This window comes from Podarcis raffonei, chromosome 15, assembly GCF_027172205.1.
Source record: "Podarcis raffonei isolate rPodRaf1 chromosome 15, rPodRaf1.pri, whole genome shotgun sequence".
In the NCBI taxonomy this organism is placed as follows: Eukaryota; Metazoa; Chordata; class Lepidosauria; order Squamata; family Lacertidae; genus Podarcis; species Podarcis raffonei.
The window spans coordinates 15,672,838-15,698,106 of record NC_070616.1 but is presented as its reverse complement, the minus strand read 5'-3'; the positions used below and the strand labels follow the sequence as shown (position 1 = coordinate 15,698,106).

At 48.9% G+C, this 25,269-nt stretch overlaps 2 protein-coding genes across 2 annotated transcripts in view; both read left to right on the top strand.

Moving 5' to 3' along the window:
* The window catches only part of MLXIPL (MLX interacting protein like), a 47,125-nt gene extending 27,689 nt beyond the window's left edge, over positions 1-19,436 (top strand). Inside the window, exons 8-17 of the mRNA XM_053366998.1 lie at positions 6,597-6,778; positions 7,896-8,460; positions 9,750-9,823; positions 10,233-10,398; positions 12,502-12,608; positions 14,026-14,145; positions 14,850-14,977; positions 15,546-15,669; positions 16,956-17,085; positions 17,793-19,436. Of these exons, the coding sequence (XP_053222973.1) occupies positions 6,597-6,778; positions 7,896-8,460; positions 9,750-9,823; positions 10,233-10,398; positions 12,502-12,608; positions 14,026-14,145; positions 14,850-14,977; positions 15,546-15,669; positions 16,956-17,085; positions 17,793-17,914 (1,718 nt within the window). The 3' untranslated portion in view covers positions 17,915-19,436. The remainder of the gene's footprint in view (positions 1-6,596; positions 6,779-7,895; positions 8,461-9,749; positions 9,824-10,232; positions 10,399-12,501; positions 12,609-14,025; positions 14,146-14,849; positions 14,978-15,545; positions 15,670-16,955; positions 17,086-17,792) is intronic.
* Positions 19,437-22,938: 3,502 nt separating this feature from the next.
* DNAJC30 (DnaJ heat shock protein family (Hsp40) member C30) lies at positions 22,939-24,744 on the top strand. Its single transcript, XM_053367173.1, has one exon. The coding sequence runs from the start codon at positions 23,131-23,133 to the stop codon at positions 23,794-23,796; it is 666 nt and encodes a 221-aa protein (XP_053223148.1). The 5' UTR covers positions 22,939-23,130; the 3' UTR covers positions 23,797-24,744.
* Positions 24,745-25,269: the final 525 nt, after the last annotated feature.

The window sequence follows — 25,269 nt, the reverse complement described above, 5'->3', positions numbered from 1 at the left end:
CAGCTTGGAAGTTGCGGTGCCATGAAATCTCTGCTCTTTCCATGATAGACAAAGTTCTCTCATTTTGCTTATTTGTATGTGGCATGGGACTAAAGATGAGGCTTATGATTTAATCCATTAATTTCTTAGTCACCTACTATTAGAATTAGTCTTGTGGTGACTTATAAGAGTATTTTAAAATACTGCTGCATGCCACACCAATTTCTGGTGGTTTTGTTTTTTTGGCTCCAGGGTACACTAGTTTTTGGCCACACCAATTTCTGAGTGCTGAGAGAATCCAGCTGCTTACATAGGCTTGGTTTCATTGGGATGAAGGTCAGAGGAGACTGTGGTGTCTTTAGGATATATGGTTTTATTTGCACATCTGCACAGGATGGAGGGGCTCACAGCATCAACACCCCAACAGATCTTGCTTCTCCGTTAGTCACAGCTTTAGATCAAGCACAGAGCAAGCAGGTCTCTATCTCTCCAGCTTCCAGGCTGCTTTCAGCTCAGCTCACACACATCTTCCTAGCTATTGCTCTCCTACCTAGCAACTAGGTGATGGAGTGAAGGAAAGGCCCACCCATTCGCCTGCACGGCCCCATCACTTAGTGGCAGCTCTTGCAACAGAGCTCATTCTTTTGGGATGCTGATGGGGACACTGAAGAGGCCAGCCAAGGTCACTGTCTTACCGAGGGACCAGTTCAGCAATCTCCTCTGTTAGTTTCTAACCCTCACTGAGTCCAGGACCCCAAGAATTGAGAGGGACTCAGGGCATCATCCAGACTGACCCCCGAAACCCATACCCGTGCATATTACTTACATTCTGTCCCTCCCGGGGCGCATGAGCTAAAATCAATAGCAAAGTCCTCTGCAGGTTTGGCCTCTATTTATTGTTTCTTTATTGCGTTTCTATCCCATCGTTTGTCCTTCCAAGGAACTGGAAGTGGCACACATAGATCTCTTCTCCCATTTAATCCCCACAACAACCCTGTGAGGTAGGTTGGGCTGAGAGGCAGTGATTGGCCCCCAAGGTCATTGCTGAGTGGGTATTTGACTCCTGGCCTCCCAGGTCTTAGTCCAAGATTCCCAGCTGTTATTATTATTTTTTAAAGAGAATCCCCCCCCTAGTGTTTGTAGAATGTGAGAGATGAGGCAAAATGTCCATGCACGGTTCTTTCTGGAGGAGAAAGCAGCCTGCTCCCAGCTTTCACTTTCCCTTTGAATCCCCACTGGGGGAAAAGAATCCCACAGACACCCAGGCAAAGAGCCCTGCTTGAAATCTGAGAGCGCTGCTGCCAGCCAGTGCTGGAAATACTGAGCTAGATGGACCCCCAACGGTCTGACTTGGGGTGGGGTGGGGATGCAGGAAGCTTAATGCGTTCCTAAGAGATGAATGTGAGATGAAAGGCATTTTCACACCCGCTAGGCTTTCTTACGGTGGCAATTGAGGGCTCAAGGTACATTTCCTGCTTGCAAACGTGGAACTAGGCACATTCTGTAGGCTCAGAGAATCCCTACCTTGCAGGGCTGTTGTGCAAGGAAGCAATTGGCAGAAACGGGAGAGTGTGGCGGTTTATTTATGTGTGCTACTACAGCTCTTTGAAAAAAGGCAAATGCTGACGATCTGGTGTTTACATGCAAAGGGGAAGTTGCAGTGGAAAGGAAGAGAGAAGTTATATATGTGGATATTTTGGTGTAAGGGGGGGGTGGAGAAGAAAACCGCATAGGCGGTGTTGTGTTTGCATGAAGCAATGAGGGCTGTAGTAAATGTGCTGGAGGGGAGGTGCGTTGGGGGGGAGGGTGTCTGTTTGATGGGGTGACAAAAAGGGGAAATGGCTTGGCCCAGGATGCCTGTGTGTGTGTGTTTAGGAGGGCATATTGTGTGTTATGGAGGGGAGTTATTTTTGGAGGGGCTGGGAGCAGGAACAGACAAATCAGTCAATTTCGGTTTCTCTCATTTTCCTAGTCTTGGGTTCACTTCACCGCACTTCCGCGGCACTTTGCATTTGCCTTTGTACCCGGGCACGAGGGACTGACTGCACTGCAGCTGCCATCATAGAAGTGTAAAGCTGAAAGGGACCTCGAGGCTCATCTAGTCCACCCCCTGCAATGCAGGAAGCTTAGCAATTCCATCCTGCGTTCCCTTTGTCTCCCTTTGGTAGGCCACCTAACATTAGCCTGCATCCTTTGCTGCAGGCCTGTGCTAGGAGGCCCAGCAGGGAACTGTGCAAAGGACTGTGTCAGTAAATCAGTTAAATTCCTACACTTTAGAACTCCCTGCTTAGTGATATCAGGCAGGTACCCTCACAAGACTCGTTCTGATGCCTGTGGGGAATTTTTTTTTTCCAGACAACCCTCCGCAGATGTTTAGAAAGTTGATGCAAGCCTTAGTTTTTAGTCTATTGTTATTTCAACTTTTTGAAAGCCCAAAATTACCACCGCCCATTTTTCTTAGGGATAATATTATTGTTTTTTCCTTTTTGAAAACCGTTATGAGATTTAAAAATTCTCTTTTTTTCACAATCAAGCAGCGTGTAAATTGTGCAAAACCGATAAATGACAAAATAAGGGGCAATTAGTTTTTGTCTCGTGCAGGCGCGATCAATTGTTGGCAAGTGGCTAAAAACCCCCAAAAGGGTTTTAAATGGGTGGCTTTGCGTTTAAAGGTCAGGACTTGAAATGGGTCAAGGAGCCCAAGCAAAGGCGGTGGAAAAAACCGCCACAGAGGGGTTGATGTGGGGTTGCGGTTTGCGAACTTTCCACTCTGGAATGAGGAAGAAAACAAGCCCGTGTTGGATGTGTGTCCCTTCGCAGGAGCCCTGAAAGTGCCGCCGCAGCAGTTTGGGGGTCGTCTGACTCTGAGGAAGCGAGAGGGTTGCGGCGCAGGGGCAGGGGCAGGAAGGGAGAGGGGGGGCACGGCAGGGTCACGGGGCTCGGATTCGGGAAGGCCATGGGATGTGGTTAGCCACAGGCTGCACGCAAAGCGAGCGCAAGAGGGCAGGGAGGGAGACCTGGGAGGCAGAAACCGCACCCACCCTCTGAGGGGCTCAAACATTTCAAAGCTGACTCAGGGCTCTTGCACACCTATCTTTTTTTTAAAAAAAAGTCTTTAAAAAGATTATATTTTTATTATTTTATGTTTGAGAGGGGGAGAAAAACTCTCCTGTATCCACTTTCTCCATGCCAGGAATAATTTTACAAACTTCCACCATGTTGCCTCTCACTTGCCATTTCTCTAAATTGAAAAGTCCCGAATATTGCAAGGGGGCTGCTCCACCCCCTTGACTATTTTAGTGGCCCATCCCTGAAGTTTTTTCCCAGCTCTACAATATAATTTATTTTTTTGAGGGGAGGGGAGCAGAACCATCCGCAGTATTTCAAATGCAGTTGCACTATATTGGCAGTTTCAATTATTTTCTGATTTCTCCAAGATACGCACAATCTTGCAAACATTCCCTAATGCATTTTGCATGCATTACTTCAATGAATGTAAGCGCTTTTGAGCATGCTTTCCCCTAATTTACACTTTTGAAGCATTTTTTTTTAAAAAAATGTTGGTTGGAGACCTGCATTGCAGAATTCAAAGGTGTGCACATTTCAAAAGGCAGCTGGTTCAGAAAGTACAAATTAGGTAACTTGGTGCTAGGATGTGACCTGAACTCATGGCCTCCCCACCACTAGCTGGGGAAGGATATAGCTCAATTCATACCCCCGCCCCAACGAAGCCAATCTGCCTGCCTGAATTCACGGGGAAGAGGCATCACTCGGTGGCACAGAGCACCTGCTTCGCACACAGAAGAAGACCCCTGTGACCACATCTGGAATAGTGTGTGTTCTGGTTCTGGTTGCTTCACCTCAAAAAGCACACTGCAGAGTTGGAAAATATTGATAAAAGGGCTTCCAGAATGATCATGAGCAAAGGTTGCCGCGTTTGGGACGTTTTAGCTTAGAAAAAAGGTGAGTACAGAGGTACCTCGGGTTACAGACACTTCAGGTTACAGATTCCCCTAACCCAGAAATAGTACCTCGGGTTAAGAACTTTGCTTCAGAATGAGAACAGATATCGTGCGGTGGCAGCGGGAGGCCCTATTAGTTAAAGTGGTGCTTCAGGTTAAGAACAGTTTCAGGTTAAGAATGGACCTCCGGAACAAATTAATTTCTCAACCCGAGGTACCACTGTAAGAGACAACACGATAGAAGTTTACAAAATTATGCACGGCAGGGAGAAAACAGAGAGAGAGAAGTTTTTCTCTCTAGAACTTAAGGACAAGCAATGAAGCTGAACGTTGGAAGATTCAGAACGGATAGAAGAAAATACTTTTCCATGCAGAGCAGAGTTAAACTGTGGGACTCCTTGCCACAGGAGGCGATGTTAGCTCCCAAGCTAGATGGCTTTGAAAGGAGATTAGACAATTTCATGGAGGTGAGGGCTATTGATGGTTACTAGCCAGGATGGCTATGCTCTGCCTGCCCAGTTTGAGGCATCAATGCTTCTGAGTACCAGTTGCCAGAACCCTTGTGCTCAGGTCCTGCTTGTGGGTTTCCCATTCGGGCATCTGGAGGACCACTGTGAGAACAGGAGGCTGGACTAGGTGGTCCATTGGCCTGAATCAGCAGGGATATTCATACATTCTTATGTCAATCCCCTGCAACTCTCCTTCAAAGATCAAGTAGCATGTCCCCCTGTCCGGAGGCAGTGATTTCTGCCCCATACCACATTAATCACAACCAGCACTGTTTGCATTCCACTGCAATTCAGCTTTTGCTAAAACCTACATTAATTTGTTTCCCTATCTGCAGGGGTTGAAGTTAGCGTGATTAATTCCCATGGAACGGCATTGTCATAACAATGCAGAAAACGACATTACTGATTTACTTTACATTTGTGCACTGGGGGGGAAAATCAACAATAGTGAATACTGCTTGTACGATATTGCATGGTTTCTCTTCCTGACCTCAGACAAATTTTCAGATTGCAGCAATTTTCGCTCCTCTTTGTGTTTCCAGGAGAATTCTCTGACATTGCTAGCAGAATAGCAGAATAGAATTGTAGAGTTGGAAGGGGCACAAAGGATCATGCAGTCCAGCCCCCTGCAAGTGCCGAGAAAGTTCTTTCTCTCCCCGACACCCCAGAGGGATGCTGTGAGATTGGGCTAGAACAGGGATGATGAACCTGTGGCCCACTAGAGATGCAGCTGGACTCCAACTCCCATCATCCTTGAACACTGAATCTTGCTAGAGCTGACCCCTGACCTCTGCAGCCTCAGGCTCTCGTGCAAGGCAGAGGGTGATTGCATTGCATGTTTGGGGTGGTTCGACTTGCAAATGTGGCAACGCCGTGCCCCCCGCCCTGCTGCGGTCAGGGCCCCGGAAGGTGTCGGGTGCGGTTTGAGTGACCCGTGGGCGGCCCTGACATGGGCTTGCCTGCCCATGCAGCAAAAATGCTCGTGTTTCACAACTGCAGACACTCCTGCTGCTGCTTGAAAATACAGCCGGTCCAAACTGGTAGTTGGCCAGGTGAGAGGATGAAGGCAGCATGGGTGGCAGCAACAGGAGGAGGCCCCCCTCGCAGGGCTGGCGCAAGCAGGAGCACAGTTTCCCCCACCCAAAACTTTGGGATAACACTGGGGTACCCTAAGGAAACTTCCTGGTTGTCCTTAATTTACACAAAATTCACCTGTTCCTTTACATGCAGCAAGGAGTCTGGCAGGTTGGAGGGGGTGAATTAAATCTCTGGTTTTCTTTCTTTGGAAGCACCCCCCCGCCCCATTCATTTAGTTAAGAGAGAGAAAATTGTGCATCTCATAAAAACTATCTAAAGGGAAGAGCTCATATGACATTTTAAAAATAATATGGCATGATTTTATTTATTATACAAATATTGAGGCACATGATTGTTCAGCACTATTTGTATATGCAAATATCTGGCTCATTTAAGACTATATAGAATCTTTATTCTCAGTAACGGTGAAACTCACAGGACGATAATCCTTTTATTTTTATAAATCTGTATTAATTGCAGGGGGAATCTTTGTATGAGTTAATCCTTTAGTATCCCTTTGGTGCTGCGCTGAATCCTTGTATTTCTGTCCATCCAGGCTGTGACACTTTATGGTTTAGTCTTCTGATGCTTTCTTTTCTTTCTTTTCGTTATGTTTGCACTTTTTTTTTGTTAACGATTTTAAAAAAAGAAAAAGAAAATTGATCATCGTCACGGCTTAAGAATAAACATCATGGCCTTCCTTGATATTTGTCCCCCTCCTGCCTGAAAGGTTTCCAGGGGACATGGAGATGGCATAGATGCCTTTGGGAAACCCATAAGCAAGATCTGAGCACAAAAGCACTTTCCCCTCCTATGGTGTCCAGCAACTGGTGTTCAGCAGCATTTCCTGCCTCCAGCTGTGGAGGCAACGCATAGACCTTGTGGCTAGTAGCCCTTGATAGCCCTCTCCTCCAGGAATTTGTCTCCATGAATTGGGCCTCTCCATGCAAATACATACAAATGTCATTTGTTGGAATCGGCGCGGTTTCATCACGTTGCAAAATATGGCATGTTTGGTGCAGCCATTTGCCTGGCCTGCTCTGACCTTTCTTTCTCATCCCCTGCCCAGATTTCTTTTCCAGCCCTCGGCCGCTGCCAGCTCAGACGTCCCTGAACTATCAGGACCAGCCCTGTTTTGCATCAGAGACCCTCTTCGGGACCACTGGCACCACCCTCCTCTCTAGCCCTGCAGACACCATACTTTCCCCAGGTCCTGCCGCTTCTCCCGTCCTGCCCAGTCCTCGGCACCAGGTGCGAAAGCTCTGCTTGCCCTCAGTCTTACCAGCTGATGGCTCTGCCCTAGGCTCTGCCATTTTGCTCTCTTGTCCTACAATTCCTGCCCTGGTCAGAGGCTTAGCTTGAGCAAAGGTTCCTGGGTGATGAAGCCCTCTTGCTGGTATGGGTTATCTGTGCATGTGCAGAGTGACTTTGGTAATTTGTATGGGTTGTTGTTGTGTATGAACTCCTGGGATGGACAGGTGGTCTGGCTTCCTTCAGGAGGCTGAGCTATTTGCTGTCCAGTCAGATGGTGCTGAGTCCCACCCAACCAGTTTTGGCCCTTCTATAAACAGGCTGACGGAGTTGTCCCACCTCATGGCGAAACGGCAAGATTTGGTCTTTATTTATATTGTTACATGCCACCCAAATCTCTGAGCAGTGAGAGACTTCAGGGGTTCCAGGCACTTGTCCAGAGTTCAGTTTCCTTTGAATGACGGTCAGCAGAGATTGAAGCTTTATTTACACATATAGAACCTGAGCCTAGGCTGCAGGGGCTCACAGCATTAACCCCACAACAGATCTTGTTTTTCCAATAATTTCCGCTTTGGACCCAGAACAGAGCAAGCTGGTCTGTGTGTCTCTGGCTTCCAGCCAGCTTCCAGCTCAGCTCAAACGGACTCCTGTTGTTCTTGCTCTGCTACCTATCAGGTGGGGAGTCCCACCCATTTGGGCCACATCACACATCAACATCTCTGGTTGTGCTATTCATTGTGCTTAACTAGTCAGCCACAACCACTGACCAAACAAAAAATATTGGTTTGGCAAGCTTGCTCTCACACCATGTCCCCCAGAGATACAGGTCCCTAAGAACAGGAAGGAAGTCCGGGCATCATCCAGACTGACCCCCACCTCAAATTCATAACATTAATTTCCTGCCGTTTTCAATGGTTTGAGTTTTCTCCCCAAGGCACCTTAATATCCCAGGGCCCCCCTAATCTGCTGTGTTTTTTCGGTTTGCAAGCTTCTAGTTCGCAGCATTGCAAAAAGAGGCTTGACAACAGTTGCTGAATGACTCTCCTGCAGTTTCTTTTGAGAGTGAGCAAATTGCACCCTCCTCCTTCTGTTCCCTCCCTTTTCTGTCTCCCCACAGCCAGCCAGCGGGTGCCCTGCTCACCTCGGTTCGCCTGGCGCCTTCCTCAACCATGACCTCCTGTCGGCTGCGCCCTCCTCAACGCCCCCCAGCAGCCTTGGCCCCGACCTCAAGCAGAAGTCCGTGTTCCCATATACGTACCCTGGCAAATGGCTCAGCCTAGACCCCTACGGGCCCTACTGCCCCACCCCAATGCCCAGTGCCCCTCTGCTGAGCCAGGAGCCAGGGCGCCCTCCTGCCCCCAACGCCAAGTTCCACTACCCGCCCTCCCCACTCTACTCTGGACCCCCATCCCCATCGCTCTCCACTCCCTGCTTTTCCCAGAACATCCCAGGGTACAGCATGGACCTGTCCTCAGGGTACCACTCTCCTCTCAGCACCCCACAACTACACACTGGTGTGCAAAGTCCCCCCATATTTGCTGCTGGTAGGGGGCAGCCACAGTCGGGGAGCGACCGGCCCAGGGCGAAGGGGGCCAATGCCAAGACCAAGAGGCCCTCGAGAATCCCAGCACCTCCACTTGTGGCAATGCCCAACCCGTGTCTGACACAGCTGCTGATCTCAGGTAGGGGGAAGGCGGGATTTCTTTTCCAGGGGTCCCTTCTGCTCTTTAACGTGCACAGAGCTCAGGGCTGCAATGTTTGTTTGATTGACTGGTTGGTTAAAGCAGCAGCTCTCTCACGTTTTTTGGGTCACTGCCCCCTTGATTCCATCAACTCCTTCCCAGTACCCCCTACCCTATAAAAAGCCTTACATAGAATAGCGGGTTGCCCGAATCACTAAGGAAGAGAGTGACACAATCAAATTCAACACAGTAACAATTAATTGCACGTCTAGTCAAAATCCAGCTCAAACTGTTTAGTTTGATTAAATCAGCCCAGTGGATGAACTTGATCCAGTGATACCTGCTTTTCAAAACCTGAAAGTCATTTATACTTCCAGCCCCCGGCTGCCCGCTTGCCTCTTAGCACCCACCTAGCTCTTTGTTCCCACTGCCTTAGCTCCCTAGGAGGCAGTACCACCCACCTTGGGAACCACTAGGCTAAATTCTGATTGACCAAAAAAAGTATTCCAGTTAATCAAGGATATGCCCACAGATATAATAAAAAGGTAAGTGTGTCATCAAGCTGCAGTTTGCTTGGCCAAAGACAGGTGGCGCTGCAAACTACAGCACAGTGAGAAATAATGGGTGGTGGTCTAGGCATGAGCTGCAGAGGGACAGCTAGAAGAGGCTGTACAAGCCCCCCCCCCCCGCAGCCCCTCCCAGCCTCCAGTCTGGCTGGTACCACTATCAACCTCGTTCTTCCTCACAGGCCAGCTTCGGAATCCACTGCTTCTGCCCTTCTTAGGTTCTTAGGTAAAGGTAAAGGGACGCCTGACCATTAGGTCCAGTCGTGACCGACTCGGGTTGCGGTGCTCATCTCGCTTTATTGGCTGAGCGAGCCAGTGTACAGCTTCCAGGTCATGTGGCCAGCATGACTAAGCCACTTCTGGCGAACAAGAGCAGCACACAGAAATGCCGTTTACCTTCCTGCCAGAGTGGTACCTATTTATCTACTTGCACTTTTGATGTGCTTTTGAACTGCTAGGTTGGCAGGAGCAGGGACTGAGTAAAGGGAGCTCACCCCGTCGTGGGGATTTGAACCACCGACCTTCTGATTGGCAAGTCCTAGGCTCTGTGGTTTAATCCACAGTGCCACCCACATCCCTTAGGTTCTTAGATATGCACTAGAAAACCTGTTCTGCATACCTTAAAGCACAGGGAGGCAGAATTCTCAGGGGGTGGAGGTTGGGGAGGATGGCCACAGTCCCCCAACTAGTTGGCTTCAACACATTTTTCCTTCCTTCTTGCAGCTAAACCAGAGCCAGCTCAAGAGGCTTTGCCTGGTCCTAGCCACACCGTTGCTCCTCCGGTGCCTGAACCTCTGGTAGGAGTCAACTGTTGATAGCAGGGGGGCACATTTCCTTTCTGGGTTCCAAACTGGCTTCGGGGTGGGAAGGGATGGGTCTGTGACCCCACTGAATCAGGCCAAGGGTGCATCTAATTCTGCATGCTGCCTCCATCAGTTGGGGCTGGGAAGCTCATACGCAAAGCGGAATGGAGATAGCCATCCCGTTGACTGATCCTGGAATTTGGTATTCAGAGGTATACTCTCCCTGAACCTGGAAGCTCCATTCCTTGCTGCCAGGAGGGCTATGAACTGACAGAGCCACCCTCCACACGCTCCTGTCATTTATGCCGCTGGCCACCACAACATCCTGTGGCGGTGAGTTCCGCAGGCACCCTTGCCCCCAAGCCGGTGCCTTCTAACCGTTTCTTTCTGTCCTCCTTTGTAGCAAAATGCCTTTGGCGAGGAGCCGGCCAACTTCCTGCCCAGAATGACCCAGCTCAGCCCTCGGCTGTCCCCCGCCTCCAGTCCCTCGCAGTCTGTCCCGGCCGCGCTGCCATTGGGACCCCTGATCGTCCCCAAGACGGAACGGCTCTCCCCCACCCCTGTCTGTGGTGAGTTGCACAGAACTGGCAGCCCACCTGCCCCAGCACAGCCCTCCAGCTCTATTGACTTCTGGTTATACGTCTGTCTGGTGTGTAAAGGGTCTATTCTGTAGCAAGTCAGCAAAAGGGGCCAATTTTGAAGTGTGTGGGGACTCCTCATGGCCCTCGCTGTGGCCTGTGGAGAATCCCTAGCCATGCCCCCAAAGAAGGTTCCCAAAATGCAGGCAGATGTGTTGACCTGCATATACTGGTGCCTGCCCCCCCAACCTCTCAGACCCTCCAGGGGGTTCCTGGGTTTTTCTTGGGTTCAGTTTCCCTGGAATGAAAGTCACTGGAGACTGTGATGTCTTTAGGATACAGAAGTGCTTCCCAAACATTCTGGAGCCACCGCCCCCTTGGTTCCATAAACTCACCCCCAGGGGCCCCCACCCTATAAACAGCTTTATGCAGAATAGCAGTTTGCACAACCCCTGAGGAAGTTAGTAACACAATCACATTCAGCCAAGAATATTGCAGGAGAAATATTGCTGTGCCTTCTTACTAACAAATGCAGTGCTTCTTTTCTGGGGGGGACACAAGCGTACGCATACCCCTAACCATTTTGTGAATCTGTGCACTTTTGTCCATTTACTGTATTTATTTTCCCCGATTGGAACTATCAAATGGTGGTTTTCTTTAGTCAAAATGAGAGTACCCCTAAACATTTTTAAGGAAAAAAGCACTGAACAAATGTGTAAGGGTGAAGGAAATTTATAGCATGAAGCATCTACCTTTACTCTCTTACCAGACATGCACAAACTTTCCCCTACCGCAGATGTACAGTGACTGATTTATAAGGAAATCAATAGCTATTACCAGTGCTGTTTTTCTAGGAAAAACTGGTGCCCAAACTCACCATGAATGCCTTGTTCTCTTAGAATGGCATTGGCACCCACCTGAGAGCCACCGGAACTGAGTTCCAGCTGAATAAAAGCCCTGGCTATTACCATTAATCTTGTGATCATAGGCACCAACTCTATGGGGCTGAGGACAACTCAGTCCCTGTCCCCCCCCCAGTATGTGGGGACGGGGCTGAGCCCCCCCAATCTTGAGGGGCTGGGTCCCACCGGACCTCCCTGTGGTAGCAGAGGGCCCTATCGGGCCTATCCATGGTGTTGACAGGCCTCCCTGGGCCTCGCGGCATCTTCCCGGCAGGTGTGATGTCACAGGTGTGTGTCGTGTGTGTTATTTCATGCGCACGTGATGAGCTCCACCCCCTCCCAGTGTCGTGTGGAACTTGGCTTACGACAACTCATAAATAGAAACAAACATGATCAAAGGAAATAGCTTTGGAAGAGCAGGAAAACATTAAATATGAAGCGAGGAAGGTGTTTCGCTCGAGGCTCTAGCCTGGTCAATCGTAAAGAAGCGGTCAGTGGGCTCAGAGGGGCCCAGATCCAGCGCCCTCCCCCCAGGTAATCCCACTGCTCCCTTGGGGGAATGACCAAGACATAGGGTTTTATTGACCACGTATATATGACCTGGGGACGCGGGTGGCGCTGTAGGTTAATCCACAGAGCCTAGGACTTGCTGATCGGAAGGTCGGCGGTTCGAATCCTCATGACGGAGTGAGCTCCCGTTGCTCGGTCCCTGCTCCTGCCAACCTAGCAGTTCGAAAGCATGTCAAAGTGCAAGTAGATAAATAGGTACCGCTCTGGCGGGAAGGTAAATGGCGTTTCCGTGCGCTGCTCTGGTTCGCCAGAAGCAGCTTTGTCATGCTGGCCACGTGACCCGGAAGCTGTATGCCGGCTCCCTTGGCCAATAAAGCGAGATGAGCGCCGCAACCCCAGAGTCGGCCACAACTGGATCTAATGGTCAGGGGTCCCTTTACCTTTATATATGACCTGAGCACAGGATGGAAGGCCTGGCTGCACTTATGCGCCAACACATCTTGCTTCCTCATTCATCAGTTGCTCTGATGCTGTCCTTCCTGCTCTCAACAAAACAAAACACAAGCCCCATATCCCAGTGCTACGCTGCCTTTCTCCACTATGCTGTGGGTCAGTGGTGAAGGGGAAGCACTCTGTGCATGCTCAGCTGTGATTGAGAACAGCAGAGTCTCTTTCTCCCCAGGCAGTAACCGGAGGATGTCAGGGCAGGGATCCCCAGTGCTGCTGATGGAGGGGATGATTTCACCCAGCCCCTACTCGTGCAGTCGGAACAAGACAGAGCCAAGCAAGGTAAGGGGGCGAAACAGAGGCGTCTGTGCATGCATTTGATGAAGAGCGCTTGCATCCCGTTGGACAGGTAGTGATCAAAGCAGAAAACGTGACAAGTCACCTCCCAATGAAAAGAGAGTCATTGTGGTGCAGTGTTGGACTAGGGTCTGGGTTCAAATCCCCACTCGGCTGTGAAATTCACTGGGTGACTTTGGGGGCCAGCCACTGCCTCTCAGCCTAACCTACCTCACAAGATGGTTGTGGGGATTAAATGAGGAAGAGGAGAGCTTGAGCTTCTTGGAGAAAAAGGTGGGACGTAAGTGCAAAAAATAAACAACAGTAATACAAATGTACTCTTTTGGTGGCAGTTTGGACTCTGTTTTGTGTTCCAAGGTTGGTCGCCTGAATTAATTCCTCTCACTAGCCTCGTGGGAAGTATGGGAGCTATAAGACATACTTCCTGGCTCCCTCATTCGCATTCCCAATCCTCTCATTCAATGATATATATCTTTTCCAGATGGGTCAATTGCCTTCAGTATATGCACTTAATCTTCTGGACGTCCTTTTCTTGTTTCTTTTGTCTTCTTTTGTATCTGTTTCCTTTTTCATATTGCATTGCGATACTGAAAACCTTAGCGGAAGTTACTCCAAGAAAAACGGGGAGAAAGAAATGGAGTTGTTATTGTTATTATTCTGCCCATTATTCTGCTTTTTATTATCTTTTAATTTTCAAGCTCTGTTCTTAATGTTGTACACCACCCTGGGATCTTGTGATCAAGGGTTGTACATAAAGGGAAATTAATAATAATAATAATAATAATAATAATAATAATAATATTTCCCAGCCCTCCCTGGAGATACCATCAGGGATGAACCTAGGGCCTTTGCCAATGCACATTGAAGAAGAAGAAGAGTTTGGATTTGATATCCCGCCTTTCACTCCCTTTAAGGAGTCTCAAAGCGGCTAACATTCTCCTTTCCCTTCCTCCCCCTCAACAAACACTCTGTGAGGTGAGTGGGGCTGAGAGACTTCAGAGAAGTGTGACTAGCCCAAGGTCACCCAGCAGCTGCATGTGGAGGAGCGGAGACGCGAACCTGGTTCCCCAGATTACAAGACTACTGCTCTTAACCACTACACCACACTGGCTCTCTTGCACCACATTGGCAATGCAGGTGTGCATTCTGTCCAACGCTCCTCTTAGATATTTACGTGGCATACCAAAATATGAACCATAGAGTTGGAAGGGACCCCATAGGCCATCTACTACAAGCTCCTGCAATGCAGGAATCACAGCATAAGCATCCCATGGCAGATGGCCATCCAACCTCTGCTTAAAAACATCTGAGGCGGGACTGTCCACCACCTTCCAAGACCGTCCAACAGGAGTGGCTTTCTGCACCCCACCCCGTCTAGCAACTGCCCTTCCATTTTCCACAGACCGAGAGCCGCCGGATCACTCACATCTCGGCTGAGCAGAAGCGCCGTTTCAACATCAAGCTGGGCTTTGACACCCTTCACAGTTTGGTCAGCACCCTGAGCTCCCAGCCCAGCCTCAAGGTGAGCGGCAAGGGGTTGGGGTGGGAACAGACAAACAGGACAGGGAGGGGCACCCTGAGGCTCACAAGACCACAGGAAGCTGCCTTATCCAGAGTCAGGCCATTGACTCATCTGGCTCCGTATTGTCGACACTGACTGGCAGCAGCTCTTCGAGGTTTCAGGCAGGGAATCTATCCTCGAAGTGCCGGGCATTGAACCAGAGAATTTCTGCATGCCAGTCAGATGCCCAGCATTGGAATGGAGTCGTTCTCTGTATTTTACTTACTTACTTACTTATTTCATAAGATTTCTAAACCACTTGGTTGCAAGAGAAACCATCCCAAAGAAGTTTACAGTGTACAGATAAAACAATGAAATTATCAAGACAACTTTAACAGATAAAACCAACAGCAAACTCAAAACAGATTAAGCCACATTCTTGCTTAAACAAAAATGTCTTTAGTGGGCACCAAAAAGAGTACAGTGAAGGCGCCTGCCTGCCGTCAAGAGGCAGGGAGTTCCATAGTGTAGGTGCAGCCGCACTACAAGATCGATTTCTTACAAATGCGGAACTGGTGTTATGTGACACCTTTAACGGTGCAGCAGACGTAACATTGAATGGCTAGGGCTCTTGAAGCTCTCTCTGGCCTCTTGATGAACCCGGTCTCTCTAAGCCTACCCTGCTTTCTCCCTCCTGCCTCCCCACACCTGACGATGCTGTGCAGGTCAGCAAAGCCACCACCTTGCAGAAGACGGCTGAGTACATTGGCAAGCTGCAGCAAGAGCGAGCCGCCCTGCAGGATGAGGCCCAGCACCTGAGGGATCAGATCGATGAGCTGAACGCTGCCATCAAGTAGGACTCTATGTAGTTTTTTGGGGAGGCACATCAAGCCTTTTCTCAGGGGTGGGGATCTCAATCTGGCCAATAGGCCAGTTCCTGACCTTCCCTGTTTCATGTGAGCCCCATTTTGCCCCATTTGCTGGTTCACATTGAACCATGCGGGCAAAGCCACAGTGCTTTGTGAGCACTGGTGATTTATTTGTTTGTTTATTAAATATACTTGTATACTGCTTGCCGTAAAAACATATAACCAAGCTGTTTACAGCAATAAAGACATAAAAACCATACAAGGAAACCATTGAAAAGTTAAAAACAGACATCAGTTAACTATTGTGAAAAGATGTGTTTTTAATTGCCTGCATAGGTCAGGCAGACTTAGAAAAGTTTACAGCAGGCATTTTAAGAGTTAGCACAGAAGGTGCCTGCTGAATCTAGTGGCAGAGAGTCCCACAGGACTGGGCTGACGACAATAAAGGCTCAAGCCTTGCCAATTTAGGAAAGACTAGCAATGCCCCTGCAGATGATCTCAGAGATTGTTTCCCCCGAAAGTAAAACTGTCTCCTTGTGGTTCCTTTTGCAGCTTGTGCCAGCAGCAGCTGCCTGCCACAGGGGTGCCCATCACCCGCCAGCGCTTCGACCAGATGCGGGACATGTTTGATGATTACGTCCGTTCTTGCACCTTGCAGAACTGGAAGTTCTGGGTTGTATCCTTTTTGGGAGGGGAGTGTGTGTGTGTGTGTGTGTGTGTCTGTGATCGCAACTGCTCTTCACAGTACTTGGTAAGGATTAATTGGAAATAGGCAGCAGTGGAGGGGCAAGCAATAATTGAGATAAAAGTCGAGTAGCAGGCAACATGATAGAAGTTTATAAAATGATGCATGGCATAGAATCATGGGATTGTGGAGTTGGAAGGCACCTGAGGGTCATCTAGTCCAACCCCCTGCAATGCAGCAATTTCAACAAAAGCGTGCATGACAGATGGTCATTCAAGGTCTGCTTAAAAACCTCCAAGGAAGTCTGCTCCACAGCTCTTACCATCAGAAAGTTCTTCCTAAGATTTAGTTGGAATCTTCTTTCTTGCAACTTGAATTCATTGGTTTGGGTCCTACGCTCCAGAGCGGGGGGGGGGGAGTTTTCTTCATCTTCCATGTGACAGCTTTTTAGATATTTGAAGTTGACTATCATACCTTCTCTCAGTCTCCTCTTATCCATGGAGAAAGTGGATAGAGAAAAATTCTTCTCTCTCTCTCAAAACACCAGAACTGGTGGACTTTCAATGAAGCTACATGTTGGAAGGTTCAGGTCAGATAAAAGAAAGTACGTCCTCACATAATGCATAGTTAAAACTGTGGAACTCCCTCCCACCAGAGGCAGTGATGGACAACAACTTGGATGGCTATAAAAGAGGATTAGACAAATTCATGGAGGAGGAGAGGGCTATCGATGGCTACTAGCCATGGTGGCTCTGTTCTGCCTCCACATTCAGAGGCAGCAATGCTTCTGAATACTAATTCCTGGAGACTGCAGGGGAGGAGAGTGCCCTTGTGGTTGTGTCCTGCTTGCAGATTTCCCTTTGGGCCACTGTGAGAAGATGATGCTGGACTAGATGAGCCACTGGCCGGATCCAGCGGAGTATAACTATATTCTTATGTCCTTACATGGTTGTGGAAACTACCCAGGAGGTGGGGTGTGAAAGCAAGGAACCGCTATAACCCCATAAACATGGTATGTCAAATGCATGTTGCAGGCGACAGTAAAATCTAATCATTTTAGAATTCTGTTGTTCTGCTGATGCTTAGGTGAAAGTGGGTTTTAGCTCCAGGGAAAATGCTACCTGGGTGGTAGAAATGTCATGTGGCTCATAGCCCCCAAATTCAGCAACAGACAGTGAACAGGTTGGATTTTGAGACAGTGCAAATAAGAGAAGGTGGTGATGGTGGGGCAGCTCATCACACTCCCTTCTGGTCCTTAACAGCACCTCCTCTCTCAGTTCAGCATCATCATGAGGCCACTCTTTGAGTCCTTCAATGGGATGGTCTCCACAAGCAGCATGGAGACCCTCGGCCAGACGTCCCTGGCCTGGCTGGATCAGTACTGCTCTCTCCCAGCGCTGCGGCCCAGTGAGTAGCTTCTGTGACCCCCACTTCCTTCCCTCCAGGAGGGTGATGGCAGTTGGGTCTTTCAACACTGTCTCCATCTTCTTCCTAGTACAGCAAAGGTGTCCTGGATAAGGAGGCTTCTTGGACGAAGCGAGGCACCATGTAGAAAATATACATAATAATAATAATAATAATAATAATAATAATAATAATAATAATTATTGCACAGGAAAGAGCAGTTGAGCAAAGCTAGGAAATGGTATGTACATTCTGAAAGCTATCTCCATGCTGGCTCGCGAGGCCAAAAGTGTGAATGGCTTCTGTTGGGAATCAACTCATTCTCAAGTGGAGCTAGCGATGCTCCCGAATCCCAGGAAACCACAGGAGGGGAGAGTTCTGTTGTGCTTGTGGGTTTCCTATTGGGCATCAGGTGGGCAGCTCTGAGAAAAGGATACTGGACTAGACCTGATCCAGCTACAGAGTTCTTCATAAGTGCTCACTGATGTTTTTAAAAGAGGACGAGGCAAAGTTTTTGTTGTCATTGCACTTATTATTATTATTATTATTATTATTATTATTACACTTGATTTATTAATTGCCTTCTGAAGCACTGTCTCTTCCCAGAAGAGGCATCTGGTTGGCTACTGTGAGGAATTGGGATTGGGATTGTAGCTTGATCCAGCTACATGACTTTGCTGATGGTCTAATGCCTGCTTTTCTCCCTTCAGCCGTCCTGAGCTCCCTCCGTCAGCTGAGCGTTTCCACCTCGATCCTGACCAACCCGGCAGCCATCCCTGAGCAGGCCACCCAGGCAGTGACAAGGGCAGGAGCCAGCAATGGTTCTTCGTAGCCCCAGAGGATGGTGAGACTCCAGCAGGGGCCGTTGGCTAGAGCAGCACCAGCAAGATCTCTCATCCCAGCTGAGGAACTGTTTGTCCAGAGCGGCTTGGAGGAGAGAAGCAGCCTGGAAGAAATTGCCCACACCCCAGGCTGGCCAGCCCCCATTCCTGGAAAGGACGCCTCCTTCACCCTGGCAGACTATTCTGTGCCCATTTCTTCCTGAATTTACTAGCGACCACAGCTCAAAAACCACCCGGCGCAAGCCACAACCGCAGCACTCTCCACATCCTGGCCTATGTAGGAAGTGGACTTGCCACCAGACCTCATGTAGGCTGTGTACTTCTTCACACAGCGCATAGTTCAAGTGTGGAACTCGCTCCTGCAGGGAGCAGTGATGGCCACCAACCTAGATGGCTCTAAAGAGGATTAGACTAATTTGGGAGGGAGGGCTATTGATGGCTACTAGCCATGATGGCTATGCTCTGCCTGCACAGTTGAATACCAGTTGCTGGAAATGGCAAGAGAGGAGAGGGCTCCTGCTCCTGCTTGTGGGTTTCCCAGGAGAGGCATCTGGGTGGCCACTGCGAGAACAGGATGCTGGACTAGATGTGCCCTCTTTGGCTCAATATAGCGGGACTATTCTGATCTTCTGATGTCTGCTTTCTCTCTGCAGACATAGTGGACACTCTTCAGCTTCTGCAGTGGCACTGTGCCACTTTCCCACTCACTGTGGGTTCTGGAAGATGCCCTTTTTCCTCTGTCAAATCTTGCCTGTCTCCATCAGTGCCACCCAGGCCTCTGAGATGCGCCCATGTTGCAACTGGACAACCCCCTGCTTGTGCCTTAGCCCACATTTCAGTCATTTTAGGGGACTTTTTTCCAAAGGGAATCCCAATGGCACCCCACTTATATTGGTAGAACACACATGGTTGCTTTTCCCAAATGAAGAAAGACCTACATTTTCAGACAGGGTACATGGTCTCATTCTTCATTTGTGGGGAAACTTAGCCAAACCGCTGTTGTTATGTTTTTGCATTCACTAATTTCTGAGTGAAAGGGAGTTTCAGGGCCCTCTTTTCTCAGATGCCTCTCAGAAACCTGCACACTAGGCACAAACCCTCTCTCAGTGTTTTATCTCCGGAATGTGGAACTCTAATGTAGACTGCCCTTGAACGTGGAGGTGTCACTTAGCTGTCACATTTAGTTGCCCCAGCATCAACCCACCTGCTAAACAGTGCAGCAACTGCCTTCTGCTAGCCAGCAAACTCCCCTGGTGACCTTTTATTAAGCTCATGCCTGTGTCTCTTTTCCAGCCCATGTTTAAACTGCAAAAAAATATTCTCAACCCTCCACCCAAGGGAAATAAATCCCAGCTGCTCCTGTCTCTTTCAAAATGAAACCATCAGAACTATCTTGTGCCAGGCTGTGCCAAATCCGAAACAAGCAGCCACAATTGTAACAAGGACATGTTTGCACCTGCGTAGCGGAAACACTGCCTCCCAGTGCAGCAATAAAACTTCTGCAAAAGCTTACATTTATTCTGTAATGTGATCTATTTGCTTATATTTTCTGTAGTTGCCCCCCCCCCTTTTACAATTGGGATCAAAAAGAGCTTCTTTGAGCTCTCGTATTCTTTAGGGAAAGAGCCATAGCTCAGTGGTAGAGTGTCTGCCTTAGAACCAGAAGGTCCCAACTTCAATCCGCAACAGCATCTTCAGGCAGGGTTGAGAGAAACTCCCTCCTGAAACCCTGGGGAGCTGCTGCCAATCAGTGTAGGCAGTACTGAGTTAGATGGGCCTAACAGTCTGACTTGATATATCAAGGCAGCTCCCTGACGACTCCTTCTGCAGGCTAGTGTAAGCCTAACAATCTCACACGTTCACTTAAGCAAACCCCGAAATTTTAGGCTTCATGTCTAACAGGTTTTTATTTCAGCAGGCTGCATTCCCAAACTTCTGGCTAATTTGTTCTCTCCCTGCCTTGCATCTCCTGTAGAGTTAAGGGGATTGCTTCTTACAGTGAAATAAGCCTTTGCTTCTGTGTGCCTGACATTACAGGAATGTGTGTGTGTCTGGCAGTGGCTTACGATGTCCCTATACTATAGTCAGTGGTTTGTCCCCACATTTTTCATGAGTGAGAGAGTCATGCTATGGCAACACTGTACTGTGGCCCATGGTTAGTTCTGTAGGTAAGGCTAAAGGGGGAGAGTAACCTGCAACAACCCTGCAGTTTAATCCAGTCTCTATATCAGTGGTTCCCAAACTTTTTGGGGGTTACTGCCCCCATTGTTCCAAAAACTCATTCCCAGGGCTCCCTACCCTATAAAAAGCATTATTCAGAATAGCAGTTTGCATGGCCTACTAAGGAATGTAATAACACAGTAAAATTCAAATGAGTAACAATTAATTGCACATTTTTTTCAAAATCAAATTAAAAGTCTTTAGTTCAATTAATTCAACAAAATTGATGAAGTGGATCCAGTGATACCAACTTTTCAAAGTAATTTTCATTTCTAGCTGTCCGCTTTTGGAACCAGTGCTCTATATTATACGGATATGGCAGGGTGTTCTGGCAGGGACCCATTTACAACATCCCTGCAATGTAGACTGCTGCTGTTATTCCATTTTGTGGCAGTGCATGGTGGCTGACAACAGCCCTGCAAAGTAGGGTGCTTCCAGGTGGGACTTTACAGTGGTATTGGTGCTCCTCACACATACAATATCAGCATCAAAATGCCAGTCTGTATAAATCACATGCATCCCCATTTAATCTGGATTCATCCTTTCCAGGGGAAATCCAGCAAGTAAACATAAACTAGTTGTTTCCAATGACTTGTTTGCAGTGTCAAGCTGGTGTCTGGAAGCACCCCCAGTCTGTGGTTAATGGTGCAGGGTGGGAGGTGAGACTGAGGCAGAGAGAGAGTAGCTTGCGCCAACAATGAAGTATAGATTGATGTAAGGACTGGGGTTTGGCTTTTGCTGACCAGCTCCCATGGGACTCTGAGCCCCCTAAGTCCATGATTGGTCAGAGAAGAATGGATGGAGGCAGGATCCAGTGGAAAGCAAGCATATCTTTATTTTCTGTTGCAATAGAGTTCCCTTCCCTCCATGCAAGGAGGGAGAGACCCAGAACAAAGTGTGCAGGAACCTTTAAAGACTTTTGACATTGCCCAACCCCTTAGCCAAAGACCACCCTAAAAGCATCACACATACATCATAGGAGGCAGTCTACAGCAGAAATCCTGTCTGCCAGGATACCTGATGGTGGTTACTGATTCCATTACCTGGGCAGCTTGGCCATTCTTTTGTGATGGTAATGTTACCGGAATCAGAATGGGGGGGCACACACCTGTTCCCATGGCGGGGGTCACCAGACTTCTACTGGTCTGCTCCCTTCATTTCCTTCCCCTTCACATCCAGGGTGTGCTCATAGATAAGGGTAGACCAGCTGCCATACTCATTCATTATTCCCCATCCGCAAGACGCCAAGCCAATCAAGAACTATCATTCAAATAGCTGTCAAACCGGCAACCAATCAGAAGAGTCCATTTTGACAGCAACTTTGATATGCTTATACAATAGCACCCCCTAACAAGGGCTCAGCTGGGGTTGCAGAGAAACTCCGCTTGTTATTAGTGTGTCTAGTTTAGCTTTTAGACTTTTTCTAAACATTTACGTTTAGAAATTCATATAAAATTAATGCTCACAATTTCAACATTGTCTTGCTCAGAGGAGGGAGGCCTACCAGAGGAGGGGCTTGATCTATGGGTAAGGTCAGCCATAAGCATAGGACAACACTACCTGCTCCAGAGTGCCAGACTGGAAGTCATTGCAAAGACAATGACTATCCTGCTTCAGTGGATTGGGGTCTCAGTAAAAACAAAGGGGTGTACTTGACTCAACTGGGAGAAAATAGGAAGATGTAAATACTTTCTTTGTTGTACCTGAAACAGGAATGTAGAAACAAAAAATTTTTTTCCTTCCAGTAGCACCTTAAAGACCAACTAAGTTAGTTCTTGGTATGAGCTTTCGTGTGCATGCACACTTCTTCAGATACAGGAATGTAGAGTAAGTTTGACTGACAGGGCAGGTCTGACACTCAAGTTTCAGTTCAGATGCTACACCTGATTTATGACAAGTGCATGATGTTTTTCCAAGGGTGTTGTGGGTAACTATGGGGAACTTTTAAAAGGAGAAGCACCTTTGTTTGGGGCTTCTCTCTGTTTCCTTTATGTTATAGTTTGAAGTCTTGTTGAAACAATAAGGATCAGGCCTCCTGGCTGCTATTTTACTTCATTATCTTGGCCTTTTCTTTGATGATCCAACTAGAGCCCAGGGAACTTGCCACTACAGCAAATACTTTAGTTCCTGAATCCAGGTCACAGGCTCACCCTGTTCATACACAAGTATGCCCTTAAGACAGGATTTGCAGCATCTGTAAGTGAAAAGACAATGGGAAAGCTTTCCCCATTTGCCTCCCTTACTGTAGGAATATTTGAGGTCACTGGGAGAGTCAAAATGGCTTCAGGACTGAGGGAGAAAGAAGAGGGAGAACCATAACTTTGAAAATGTTTTGTTTGAAACTTGGAGTTTGTGAGAGAATTTATCCATAACCAGATCACTTCTGACCTGAATTTACAACACCCCTGCAGAGCAGTCCAGTGCAGCTACGATATTCTCAGGAAGATATGGGGGCTGATGCTTGGAAAGAAGATGGTTTCTAAGAGCCCCGCAGTGTAGTCCAGTGCGTTTCCCACTATGGTGTGGGCTGAGAGGAGCTTACAACAGCTCTGCAGTGTAGCCCCGCTTCCTCTCCCTCCGCCACAGCCCTCCAATAACACTCACTGCCCCCCCTGCACCTCTTCCCATTGGCGAATAGCCGAGCCACGCATCCCTCCAATCGAGTGCCAGAACGCCATCACTCTGCGCGCTCCTCCTCTTCCATCGACCAGCTGTGCGGGCAAATGCGCCGTCTTATGACGCCATTTGCCCGCCCTCGCCCGTGATGCGTTCTTTCCTGCTATTGGCAGAGTAACGCGTCCGTCTGCATCCCGCCCAGCAGCAACCACGGCCGTCCCCGTTTCCCAGCAAGGAACTGCCTCCCAATTGGGTCCTGGCCCTGTGACGTCACTAGCCGGCCGGCTCCTTACCTCGGAAGCGAGCCAAGATGGCGGAGGTCAGTCGTGGAAGGGCGGCCTGGTTGGGCCGCTGAAGCCGGCGGCATCACATGGCCTTGTTAAGGGGTCTGAACAAGGGGACGGCGGCCCCACTGCTGTGGGCGCCCCGGGCGGTGCTCTCCCGCCCGCCCCAGACGGCGGGCCTTTCGGGGACCGAATCCGGGGGCGGCACAGGCCGGCCAGGCTCCAGTCCGCAGGACTTGTACGACCTGCTGGGGGTCTCCTCGGGGGCCACGCAGGCGCAGATCAAGACGGCATACTACAAGCAGTCTTTTCTGTACCACCCGGACCGCAACGCCGGCAGCGAGGAGGCGGCGCGACGCTTCACCCTCGTCAACGAGGCCTACCTGGTGCTGGGCAGCGTCGCCCTCCGAAGGAAGTACGACCGCGGCCTGCTCAGCAGGGAGGACCTGCGCACTGCCGGGAAGCCCTCGGGCAAGACAGCAGGGTCGACCACCACCACCGCTTCAGCCACAAGGACGCAGCCCTTTGCCTCCACGTGGCCCCAGAACAAGCCCATATTCGACTTTGACAAGTTCTACCAGGCCCACTATGGGGAGCAGCTGGAGCGCGAGCGCTTCATCCGCGAAAAGCGACGGGAGATGCAGAAGCGCAAGGCCGAGATGGAAAACATGTGGCGACGGGAGCACCTGCAGGAGTTGCTGGTCGCCATCACTTTCTTGTCAACTCTGATCCTCCTGGTCAGCTTCAAGTGAGCAAGGAGGAGGAGAAGCTGGCATGGCCAGGTGTTACTTTGGGCTTGCCACTCCTGGGGGACTTCCTCCTGGAGCAGGCAGAACCGGCTAGGAGAAGCATGTCCTCCCCAAAGGCTCTGGCTTCAAGGGGTACACAAAGCGTCCCTCATGAAGGCTGATGCGGGCTCCCACCAGGGCCAAGCTTGGAGGGATCTCTGCTTTCCTACATGCCTCACTGTAATCACCCAGAGAACACAACAAACAATCTCAGAAGGATTTGGAGTCTTGCCAACCAACCCCTCCCTACACAGTGCTGGGGAGCAAGACTCCAGATGCCAGTTCCAATGATAATAAAACCTTTAAAACGTGCTTTACTTTGCCTTAGAAATCATACCCCTATCATCCAATTATTGTTGGCATGGAATTGGTTGCCTCAGCTGTTTTATTTGGATCAAAGTGCAAGTGGGTTTAATTTCCCACACCTAATTGTACTGTAAGAAGTAGATGGTATTTATGTATGTAAATGTATTGGGCATGGTGCTTCAGTTAGCAGGTGTCATCTCTGTAGCTTGAAATTCTCCCTTCCTCTGGGTGGGTGGGGGAGGGAGGGATTTCAGGTCTACCTTTCCTTTCTTTCATAGAGATTCTGCTGACTCATTGGGGTGTCCCCTGCACTTGGGCCCAAAAAAGCTGCTCCACAACTTGGGCACTTAACAAACCTCTTTGTTTTGATAAAGGATGCATCTGAAGAGAAGAAAGTTCTCATTTGGAGACTTTGTGGTGGCTTCTAATAGTGTTGGAGGAAATGCATTCTCTTTTATGGGGTAAACTGCTGTAGGATTCACTCTTGCAGTTTGGAATGTAATGACGTGGCCACGGTGTTTTGATCTGTATATCCAAAGGATTCAAACCAATCATGTGAATGATATTTATTTTAATATGCTGTATAAAGACACACAGAAACATTTAGGAACTGTCTCCTTGTCCTTCCAAGTCTTAAAGTGAAGCACTTAGATGCTTTTGGAAACACAGCTGCCTGGTCCCCTCTTTGATTGGTAAGGTAAAGGGGCCCCTTACCATTAGGCCCAGTTGCAGATGACTCTGGGGTTGTGGCGCTTTACTGGCCAAGAGAGCCAGCATACAGCTTCTGAGTCATGTGGCCAGCATGACCAAGCAGCTTCTGGCGAACCAGAGTAGTGCACAGAAATGCATTTAGTTTCCCGCCGGAGCGGTACCTATTTATCTACTTGCATTTTGAGGTGCTTTCGAACTGCTAGGTAGGCAGGAGCAGGGACCGAGCAACGGGAGCTCACCCCATTGCGGGGATTTGAACCACCAACCTTCCAATCGGCAAGCCCTAGGCTCTGTGGTTTAGACCACAGTGCCATCCTTTGATTGGTGTTGAGTTGTAAAAGTAAGCAACCATTGTGTGGGGTTATTTAGAAGGCCAAGAGAGGAGAGAGTAGCATTTGGTGAATGTTATTACTGCATTGC

What these genes read in the sequence shown, in the direction of transcription:
- DNAJC30 (XM_053367173.1), top strand. Translation starts at nt 23,131, where the DNA reads ATGGCCTTGTTAAGGGGTCTGAACAAGGGGACGGCGGCCCCACTGCTG.